The sequence below is a fragment of the Xenopus laevis genome, chromosome 1S, assembly GCF_017654675.1.
Source record: "Xenopus laevis strain J_2021 chromosome 1S, Xenopus_laevis_v10.1, whole genome shotgun sequence".
Classification (NCBI taxonomy): domain Eukaryota; kingdom Metazoa; phylum Chordata; class Amphibia; order Anura; family Pipidae; genus Xenopus; species Xenopus laevis.
Genome location: NC_054372.1, coordinates 166,364,794 through 166,376,557, shown reverse-complemented (window position 1 = coordinate 166,376,557; position 11,764 = coordinate 166,364,794). Strand labels below are relative to the sequence as shown.

Genomic DNA, 11,764 nt, shown 5'->3' with positions numbered 1-11,764 from the left:
ATAATTATAATTTATTATGTTGTTAGCAGTTTAGCATAAATAAATCCCGAGTAATATACTGTGGAGGAATGTAAGCCCTAGGATATGTTTTATCAATTATAATGTAATGTTTTTAAACTGCTTTTCATTTTCATGCATAATCTTTTTGTTTACATTTCATGGGGCCACCCAAGATTCCATGTAACATCAAATATGTTGTTTCCCAGCAGCCACATTTTCCTTATGTGCTTTCATGGTACCAGATGGTGCCAGTCCTTGCAAGTGTCACATAATAACAAATGGAACAAGGTGGGGGCGGGCCCTGGTGCGGGCCATGCAGCCAGGCCCCCCCCACCCTCGTCCTTGCGCATTTACTTTGCGGCTGCAGCAGACTCCAGCCAGCTGCAGTGCGCATGATCTGCCGGGTTGGCCCTGCGGGGGTGTGGGCCCTGGCCCAGTTGCACCCGCTGCTCCCCCGGTAGTTATGCCACTGAACACATGATGTGAGATAAGAGAAATGATTTGTCAGATTTTAAAATTGTAATTTCTGTGCAATTTCCTTAATAATAGCTCTCATAAAAGCTACAGAAAGTTTTCCATGTGTTCTTCAAAACATTAAGAGAATATGGGCTCAGTTTACTAAAGATCATAAATATTGTCTATAACCCATCGGCCATTATCGCTGAGAAAATTCTTGCAACAAAATTCACGATGCTTGCATAACTACATAAACTGCTTTAAATCGTGCAGATTTGATGTGATAATAGGCATTCATTTATATGTTTGCCAGAATTCTCGCAATGAGAGTTGCTCGCTCTTTAATAAACCTGCTCTTGTGGACTTTCTGGCGCAGGTTATTATCGCTGCTTATTGCACCTTAGTAAACTGACACCTGTGTCTTATCTTAATTACAATTAACGTATACAGTGTATGCAGATTGAGTTCAAATTATGCTATGTCCCACTGTGGGACAATATTATTAAAATGTATAAGGTTGTATTTTTTCTGCTATATAAGAAAATTGCAGCAAAAAATCACAATCAAAAATATATTTGAGTTTTTCAAACTCAAATTTTTGAGATTTATCAAGAGAAAATTTGAATGATCAACTACCTCAAGCCTGTCAAAATTCTATAGAGGACAATTAAAGCATTGGAAGCTTCAGAACCACCAAACAGTGCAATTGCATTTGTGATTAGGGATGTCGCGGACTGTTCGCCGGCGAACATCGACTGTTCGCGCTCACCGAATGTTCGCGAACGTCGCGCTAGTAATCTACCTTCTACTGCAGTGCTCTGTATGTAGCTGCTGTGGGCACTGATCTCTTTTGATCTCATCTGCTGAGTGCTGTAATAACCCAATAGTCCTTGTAAGGACTGCTTTTATTTTCTTTTTTGTTTTTTTACTTTGCTACTATAAGAGCCCAGTGCTATTAGTCTAGCTGTGTTGGGGAGTGGGACTGGTGTGCTACTGTGCTGCTCCTAGTAGTTCTGCAGCACCAACCCGAGTAATTTTTTTTTTTTAATATACATATATATATTTTTTATTTTACTTATCTTACTGTTCTTTAACGTGTCCAGTGCTGTTTGCTGTTCTTCATAGTAGTGCACCAATAGTAGTGCACTTGCAGGCATTATTTGCCCAGTGTGTTCTTCAAACAACTGCCATCTAGCTGTGTGAGCTTTTTCACATTCTGTCTAAATATCAATAATAATACCGTCTCCAGAAACACCACCCGAGTGACGTTTTTCAAGCAGCAATAATATATTCCGTATCCACTGCTGTAGTAGTGTATACGTTGACCTTGTAGGCATTGTTTGCCCAGTGTGTTCTTCAAACCACTGCCATCTAGCTGTGTGAGCTTTTTCACATTCTGTCTAAATATCAATAATAATACCGTCTCCAGAACCACCACCCGAGTGACGTTTTTCAAGCAGCAATAATATATTCCGTATCCACTGCTGTAGTAGTGTATACGTTGACCTTGTAGGCATTGTTTGCCCAGTGTGTTCTTCAAACCACTGCCATCTAGCTGTGTGAGCTTTTTCACATTCTGTCTAAATATCAATAATAATACCGTCTCCAGAACCACCACCCGAGTGACGTTTTTCAAGCAGCAATAATATATTCCGTATCCACTGCTGTAGTAGTGTATACGTTGACCTTGTAGGCATTGTTTGCCCAGTGTGTTCTTCAAACCACTGCCATCTAGCTGTGTGAGCTTTTTCACATTCTGTCTAAATATCAATAATAATACCGTCTCCAGAAACACCACCTGAGTGACGTTTTTCAAGCAACAATAATATATTCCGTATCCACTGCTGTAGTGTATACGTTGACCTTGCAGGCATTGTTTCAATTTGTTTGCCCAGTGTGTTCTTCATTTTCAAACACTGCCATCTAGCTGTGTGAGCTTTTTCACATTCTGTCTAAATATCAATAATAATACCGTCTCCAGAACCACCACCCGAGTGACGTTTTTCAAGCAGCAATAATATATTCCGTATCCACTGCTGTAGTAGTGTATACGTTGACCTTGTAGGCATTGTTTGCCCAGTGTGTTCTTCAAACCACTGCCATCTAGCTGTGTGAGCTTTTTCACATTCTGTCTAAATATCAATAATAATACCGTCTCCAGAACCACCACCCGAGTGATGTTTTTCAAGCAGCAATAATATATTCCGTATCCACTGCTGTAGTGTATACGTTGACCTTGCAGGCATTGTTTCAATTTGTTTGCCCAGTGTGTTCTTCATTTTCAAACAACTGCCATCTAGCTGTGTGAGCTTGTTCACATTCTGTCTAAATATCAATAATAATACCGTCTCCAGAACCACCACCTGAGTGACGTTTTTCAAGCAGCAATAATATATTCCGTATCCACTGCTGTAGTAGTGTATACGTTGACCTTGCAGGCATTGTTTCAATTTGTTTGCCCAGTGTGTTCTTCATTTTCAAACAACTGCCATCTAGCTGTGTGAGCTTTTTCACAATCTGTCTAAATATCAATAATAATACCGTCTCCAGAAACACCACCTGAGTTGTTGTTGTTGTTTTAAAAATAATGCCAGGCAAAGGCAGGCCGCCACGCAGAGGCACTAGGGGCCGTGCTGCTATGCTATCCTGTGGCCCTAGGAAATTGCCCAGTTTTAAAAAGGCAATGACCCTGAACTCCCAAAATGCTGAAGAGGTAGTTGACTGGCTTACACAGCACACCCCATCCTCTACCGTTTCTAACTTTACCACAACATCCTCATCCTCCACTGCTATGGCCACCCCACGTAACACTTCCTCCACCACCGGCGCCCCTTCTTCACTGGAGTCAGAGGAGTTATTTTCACATGAGTTTCTTGAACTGAGTGATGCGCAACCATTATTGGCAGAAGAAGATGAAGGAGATGAGGACGTTACACCAGATTTAATTCTGGCAGAGAACACAACAGAGATGGACATAATGAGTGATGAGGAGGTCCCCGCTGCTGCTTCCTTCTGTGAGCTGTTAGAAGAAATTGATGCATCTGAGGAGAATGATGATGAGGAGATTGATGTTTTGTGGGTGCCCAGTAGAAGAGAGCAAGTGGAGGATAGTTCAGATGGAGAGATGGAGAGTCAGAGAGGCAGGAGGAGAATAAGACTTAGAAGAAGCAGGGAGGACAGCTCGCAGGGAACAGTAGGGCAACAACATGTATCGGCACCTGTGATCAGCCGGCCAACGCACCCGCCATTGCCGCCAACGCCGCCAACTTCTACTGTTACCGCCAGATTGCCAGCTTCAAAAAGGTCAGCAGTGTGGGATTTTTTTAATGTGTGTGCCTCTGACAAAAGCGTTGTAATTTGCAATGAGTGCAGTCAGAAACTGAGTCTTGGGAAGCCCAACAGCCACATAGGTACAACTTCTATGCGAAGGCACATGAACGGCAAGCACAAAGCACTTTGGGAGCAACACCTCAAAGGCAACAGACAAACTAAAAGCCACCCTCCTTCTGGTCCAGCATCTTACTGCTCTACCTCTGCTGTCCTTGACCCGTCTGAACCACCCTCCACTCCGCCTTCCACCTTGACCACCAGTTCCCATTCCCAGTCATCTGCCCCCAGCCAAGTTTCTGTGAGGGCCATGTTTGAGCGTAAGAAGCCAATGTCTGCGAAAGGGAAAAAAAAAGGGAATACCACACCTGTACCACCATGTGCAGAGCCAAGTCACCGCATCTCTGTCACTTAGTGTTGGGCCAAAGGTCCATATGACTACTGACGCATGGTCCTCCAAGCATGGTCAGGGCAGGTATGTCACCTACACTGCCCACTGGGTGAACTTGGTAATGGCTGGGAAGCAGGGAATGTGTGGCTCAACAACAACAGTGGAGTTGGTGTCACCGCCACGGATTGCACGCGGTTCTGCCACCACCTCTACTCCTCCTTCGCTCTATACCTCGTCTTCTTCCTCTTCTTCCTCCTCTGCTGCTGGGTCCTCCTCCTCCACACCTGTGCACCCCCAGCTCCCCCTAGGCTATTCGACGTGCCAGGTACGCCGTTGTCATGCTGTCTTGGGGATGACGTGCCTGGAAAGAAGAAACCATACCGGATCTGTACTCCTGTCATCTCTGCAGTCACAGGCCGATCGGTGGCTGACCCCACACCAACTGAAGATCGGAAAAGTGGTGTGTGACAACGGAAGCAATCTGTTGGCAGCACTGAGACTGGGCAATTTAACACATGTGCCCTGCATGGCACATGTTCTGACTTTAATAGTCCAACGTTTTGTCTCGAAGTACCCAGGATTCCAGGACGTTCTCAGGCAGTCCAGGAAGGTGTCGGCCCATTTCAGACGTTCCTACACAGCCATGGCACGCCTTGCTGACATTCAGCAGCGGTACAACATGCCAGTCAGGCGTTTAATTTGCGACAGCCAGACTCACTGGAATTCAACGCTCCTCATGTTGGAACGTCTGCTGCAACAACAAAGAGCCGTCAATGAATACCTGTTTGAACTGGGTGGTAGGACTGGATCTGCAGAGCTGGGGATTTTTTTCCCACGTTACTGGGTGCTTATGCGCGATGCCTGCAGGCTCATGTGTTGTGGACAGAAGTATGTCCAGAGAGTATTTTGTCCCTTCCAAATTGTGATGAGTAAGTTCAACTAGCTGATAAGAAGAAATGACACTGACACGACTGTTCAGTATGCAAAATGCTTCTCTCTGTGTTTATTGTAAGATACAAAAAAGGTTATATAGGCAAAGAGGGGGTTTTTGTCGCCCCTGTAAGCTTGCGGTTAAGCTATGTGGCTTCAAATGGAAAAGTACAAACTTTATGGATATAAAAATAGATATCAAGCTTCGTAGATATATATCTTGCAATACAACGAAATATAAAGTACAAAGTTCTTATGCGGTTTTAATTGAGCAGTCATCTTCCAGGAACAGGTGCATAGGGGCATGACCACAAGTTGTCGTGACCTTTGAGACCTAATCTGTTTCTTGTGAAGTGCAGTTGTCTTCTCAGAATAGGTGCAGAGTAGCATGACCAACACGAGTCTGTTTCCTGTGAAGAGGTTTATCTTTGGTTTCATCCTAGCTAGTATTGATATATGTTTTGCAAACAGCTGAGTAAGGAAATATAGCAGACACACAGTATAACAGTAAAATAGACTTTTTAAATGAGAGCACACAGAATAAACTGACCAGTCCACCACAATCCCCCCTAAAAACGTCTATTTTGCTGTCCCTACCTAGATAGAAGTTAGTAAGTTGCTCCAGAGGGGGTACACCCTAGTGGTGGGTATGATGCTTCAGCGTGGTCTGGAGAGACCTGCCCAAAATCAGTGACCAACCCTGCCAACAGAACTAACAGCACTGTCCTTAACCTGAGCGAAGGAGAGGGGTGGAAGTGGGTGGTGGTACATGAGCGGGTGCTGGGGCCAGGGGAATGTATTGGGAGAGTACTGTTGTTGGAATATAAGGGAGAGAGCGGGGATCACCGAGGACACGAGTAGATTCATTATCGTCATCTGCGGGTGTATCATTGGCATAGGCATGGGCATCAGAGCCTACATAGAAGGTGGGAGAGGATAGGACAAATGTAGGAGTATTTTGAGAGGCAAGACAAAGTTTGCGAATACAGGGAATGAAACAGCAAAATATCATAGTACAGAAAGCAAAAACTATGAGTAGAACGATACCTATTTCAGCAAGCACTTTCTTCCAACCAGGTATCCAGTTGAAGAACTGGTCCCAGGGATCAGTGATACCTGAGTTCCTTTTTAGTTCGGCAGATAGTTCCTCTAATTTTTTAATAGCGATGGAAACAGAGCCATCGGGGCCAGTATTATCAGGGATATATGTACAACAGGTTGAAGACTTATCAAGTATCTTGCACACTCCACCCTTTTCGGCTAACAACATATCTAGGGCCAAGCGGTTTTGGAAGGTCATGTGGGAGGTAGCATTTAACTGTTCTGCAATGCCGCGCACGGCATCTCTGGTGTAATTAACAAAACGCTGTTGGTTATAGTAAATATAGTTAATCCAATCAACATTCTTATTGACTGTAACAAAAAGGAATAGAGACTCAAACCCAGCAGCGACCTGATCCCTGGCTTTAAATTTATTGGGGACTCCTCTAGGGACACCAATAGAGTCTATGTATATATGTGGGTCCAGATTGCCGAATGGGGTGACATCACATTTGGAAATAGAACGGGAATGATGATTGAGTACAGAAGAGGTGGCGGGGGTGATTTTGGTCCATGGGATAATGTGAAGGGGAAGGATGGCTTTGCTTAAAGCACATTCACCATACCAATTGGTGGGCAGGAGGTTACGGATTTTCATATCCCCGCAGATCCAAAAAATATCACTTAGTGCCTGGGTCTAGTTTTGCAAGTCAGGGGAGGTACCATTAATATAATCGGAACAGTAGCCAGCTGAGAAATTACCTAGGGGGAGGGCAGATGCAGAGTAAGGAGCAGTAAAACAGGTATAATTGCCAGGATATATAGTGATACACGGTGGTGGTGGGGAAGCAGAAGGGATAATGGGATAATGAAGTTTCCAGAATTCACAATCTGAATGATTAGTGGAGCGGTTAGAGAATAGGCTAGTGAAACAATTCAGTTCATCCGTAGGGATATGTAACGGGACAGAACCGAGATGGGGTCTGGCTGCGCCACAAACAAAACAGTTAGTTTTATTATGTTGGGCAGCCGTAAAATGGATCCACTCCAACCAAACGTTAGAGTCACTGAAACCAGTTTCGACAGCTAGGGAGTCGGTAAAGGTAGGGTTGGAAATGGCAAGCATACCCTGCAGCTTGGGAGAAGACACACGTGATATGGGGCTAGCAACTGATGAATCGGGTCCCATGTAGGTAGACATGTCTTGTAACTGAAATCTTATAAGGAAGGTAGGATAGTTATACCAATATAGACCAAATACATAGGAACCGGAATCTACAGGATTTGGGTCTAAAAGAGTAAGAGTAAATTGTATGCTACTCGGACCAGGGCGTAATGTCATTCGTATGAGGAGGGAGCGACCATTGGCAATTTTTTGCTGAGCACTATCCGGGTAGTAGCCCCAATCGTGATCCCCAGAATTCCAACCAACAGAACCCCAATATTTGCAATCGTCTCCAAAGTGAGTGTCGGTAACACAAATATAACCATAAGCGGTTCTTATAAGGTGGGGGGTCAGGCTGGGCATGTAAAAGTTCCCGAACTGATCACCGAGATTAAAAGGCGAGAAAGTGAAAGTTGCAATGTTTGTGCTGGAGGAGTTAAACCAAAAAGTACTAACACCCAAAGCATCTTTAGTTATGGCCACATGGCCAGGAGACCTGAACAAATGCCCTCCCCCCCCACAGACCAAGAAAAGGATATATAAAAAATTCATGGTGGTACAGGTGAGATGGAGTCTGGAGGAGTAGACTGAAGGTCCTGAGCTGGAGTGGAGGCAGGAGGAACAGATTTTTTGCAATGGGACGCGTGGATCCAGGTGTTTTTTCCGTCCAATTTCACAGAGGTGGCTGTAGTCAGCAGGACTTGGAACGGACCGTCAAATCGGGGCTCGAGTGAGGATTTACGCTGAAATTTCTTGACAAGAACCCAATCACCTGGAACTAATGAGTGCGAACCTTCCACAGAAGTAGGATCTGGAATAGAGGAGAACACCTGACCATGCACTTTAGATAATTCAGTTGACAATTGACATACATATTCATTAAGAACATCAAACTGTAACTGTAAAGACTGAGGGAAATAACATCCTAGCCTAGGGGCAGATCCAAACAGGATTTCAAAAGGAGAAAGATTGGTATCCCCCCTCGGTGTGTACCTAACACTGAAAAGGGCAATAGGCAGGCTGTCAGTCCACAACATACCCGAGTCCTGGGACATTTTTAACATTTTAGTTTTGAGAGTACCATTCATACGTTCGACCTTGCCACTACTTTGGGGGTGATAAGGTGTGTGGAAATGAAGGGTGACTCCTAGTGCTGTCCATATGTCCTTAGTGACAGATGCCGTGAACGCTGGACCCTGATCGCTTTCGATCACTTCAGGAACCCCATATCGGCAAACAATCTCAGAGAGTAATTTTTTTTTGCGGTGGTTTTTGCAGTCATATTAGCCACCGGGAGAGCTTCTGGCCACCCTGAGAACATATCGACGATGACTAAGACATAATCGAATCTCCCGCATCTGGGCATCTGTATATGATCTATTTGTATGCGCTGAAAAGGATACTGGGGTTTAGCTAGATGCAAAACAGGGGGTTTTTCCAGACGTCCTGGGTTACACTTGGCACAGATGGCGCAGGCTGCGGTGTAATTCCGGGTGAGGGAAGTGATTCCTGGAGCAAAATAAAGTTTAGAGATCAGGTTATTCATCAGATTCTTAGAAACATGTGTAGGGCCATGAGCCCATTGAACTAGAGATGGATAAAGGTTTCTGGGAATGCATGGTTTCTTGTTGCAGGAATATAAGCCGTCCTTGAAAGTCGCGTCTTTGCTGAGCCAGCCGTTGATCTCGTCAGTGGGGGCCGAAGTTTGGCAGAGTTTGAGTTTGTCAATACTGTCCAAGAATGTGACTTGAAGTAAAGGTGCGGACATAGCAATAGCCGGTGGGTCGGCCAAAGGGGTGACAGCAATTTCCTTAGCAGTTGTATCAGCTAGATGGTTTCCAATAGCCTCGGGTGAAGTGAGCCTGCCGTGAGCTTTTACTTTCAACAGTGCAACTTGTTTAGGGAGAGTCAATGCGTCCATAAGATCAGCGACGGATTGGCTATTCTTGATGGGCGACCCTGTTGCAGTTAAGAACCCCCTAATCTTCCAAATAGTCCCGAAGTCTAAAGCCACGCCCTGAGCATATCTGGAATCAGAGAAAATATTTGCTGTTTTCCCTGCGGCAAGTTTACACGCGGCTGTTAGGGCTTTTAGTTCCGCTTCCTGAGCTGAACACGAGGCTGGAAGAGGTCGTGCTTCAAGGACAGAGTCAGTGGTGGTGACGGCATATCCAGTATGAAACTTCCCAGAATCATCTGAGAACCGTGAGCCGTCCACAAATAATGTGATGTCCGGGTTGTCCAAGGCGGTGGCACTAACGGTAGGGAGGTGAGCAGTTTCTTGTTGCATCAGTTCGAAACAGTCGTGGGTGTCCACGGTGTGTTCCTCAACCCCCCCCGGGCTGGGTATTGGTAAAAGTGTCGATGGGTTCAGAATGGTGCACCGCTGTAAAGTGACATTGTCTGGAAGAAGAATAGCACATTGTAATCGCAGATGTCTGGCAGCAGACATATGTTTTGGTTGAGTTTGGTTCAATATAGCGGTGATGTCATGAGGTGCTAGAAGGGTACAATCATGTACCAAAATTAAGTCTGCAGTCTTGTCCAGTAAAAGTTGAGCGGCGTATACTGCACGCATGTATGAAGGGCTGCCCTTTGCCACATTGTCGAGTTGTCCGGAGAAATATCCAATAGGCCGGATACGTTGACCGTATGATTGGGCCAGTACTCCGAGGGCATGCCCTTGACGTTCGGAGACAAACAGTTTAAAAGGTTTTTCATAGTCCGGGAGGCCCAGCGCAGGAGCCGTAGACAGAACAGACTTGAGCGTATGGAAGCTTTCTTCCGCCGCCGGAGTCAACGTAAAAGGGTCGGAGGTCAATGCATCATACAGAGGCTGCATGAGGAGAGAAGCTTCAGGAATCCATGACCGACAGTAGGAGATGAGGCCTAGAAAAGCGTGTAATGGTTTGTGGCCTTGTGGGAGAGGGATGTCCTGGAGCGTTCTAATTCGGCTGTCGGTGATGTGTCTGGTGCCTTGGGAGATACATTGTCCCAAAAAAACCACAGTGGTTTGGCACCATTGCAGTTTCTCTTTAGATGCCTTACACCCTTGGTCGGCCAGAAAGCAGAGTAGGTCGGCAGACAATTCTTCGCAGGTTGATAGATCAGGGGCACAGAGTAGTAGGTCGTCCACGTACTGCAGGAGTGTGATTTCAGGATGTGTAGATATCCAGGAATCTAGAATGGAAGTAAGTGCACGTGAGAAATGAGTAGGAGAGTTTTGTGGTCCCCTGGGGGAGGACAGTCCAAACATACTGTTGACGTTCATGGGTGAATGCAAAGAGGTATTGGCAGTCCTCACGCAATGGTATGCTATAAAATGCATTCGTCAAATCTATCGCTGTGAAATAAGTGGCCGCCGGAGGAATGCCGGACAATATGGTGTGTGGGTTGGACACCAAAGGGGTCTCCATGACCGTGGCTTCATTAACAGCGCGTAGATCTTGCACTAGACGATACTTATCTGGTTCACCCGCCTTGCCTTTTTTCTTGACAGGGAAAAGAGGAGTATTGCAAGGGGACGACTGCCGTTTGATAGCCCCATTGTCCAGAAGGTTCTCGAGCTGTTTGGTGATGGCTTCGGACTGGGCCGGTTTGAGGGGGTATTGTGGTCTCCTAGGTAATGCAGCGCCTTCCTTAAGGTTGACCACAACTGGAGGGACGCGTAGACGGCCGATGTCTTCTGGACCCTGTGACCATAGGGACGAAGGAATGCGGGATAATACACGAGCCGGGATGTTGTTGGAAGTTGTTGGTAAATCTGTGGAAAGAAGAAGAGGAACAGAACAAAGAGAAGTAGCCTCCACTTGATCCAACGGGGAGGAAACAGCTATGGAGCCGTCCGGTAGGAACGCTAGTTTCGCTTGCAACCGATAAAGTAGATCCGTTCCTAACAGATTTAAAGGACAAGTAGGTGAAACAACAAACCGAGCTAATAATCCAGAATAAGGTCCGATTTGTAAAGGACAGGTTAATGGGTTGTCCCGTGGCCGTCCATCCACTCCTACACAAGAAACAGTGGTGTTAGACACTGTCGCTTGTCTTGGAAGGTCCTGGCTCCTGATAACGCTTCTGGCTGCCCCTGTGTCTATCAGGAAGGTGGTAGGGGTACCTTGTACGGACAAGGTTAATTTAGCTAAAGGTCCGGCATCCTCGATAGTGTCTATATTGGACAGTACAGGGCTGGGAGACACAGGGATGCCAACATCCTATGGATGGGCCGGGGGAGCTTACGGGACCGGATGATCAGGAGGGGGTGGAGGTGGCCAATGGTCGGCATTGTAGTTTGTCTGATTTTGTCGTTTGGGGGCCCTGCAGTCCCGACTTATGTGGCCGGGTCGGTCACAGTTAAAACATCTTTTTCTAATCTTGCAGTCTCTGATAACGTGTCCTGTCTTCTTACAATAATTACATGTTACAGACTCGCCCTTGTTGTGTTCACTAGGACTACT

The 11,764-nt window shown here is 45.8% G+C and overlaps 1 protein-coding gene across 1 annotated transcript; it reads right to left on the bottom strand.

Moving 5' to 3' along the window:
• Nucleotides 1-8,520: 8,520 nt before the first annotated feature.
• Nucleotides 8,521-10,234, bottom strand: LOC121399137. Its single transcript, XM_041579073.1, has one exon. It carries the CDS (start codon nt 10,150-10,152, stop codon nt 8,521-8,523), a length of 1,632 nt encoding a protein of 543 aa, XP_041435007.1. The 5' UTR covers nt 10,153-10,234.
• Between the last annotated feature and the right edge of the window lie 1,530 nt (nt 10,235-11,764).

Bases quoted from the DNA above. Each gene is read 5' to 3' on its own strand.
- LOC121399137 (XM_041579073.1), bottom strand. From the start codon at position 10,152: ATGCAGCCTCTGTATGATGCATTGACCTCCGACCCTTTTACGTTGACT.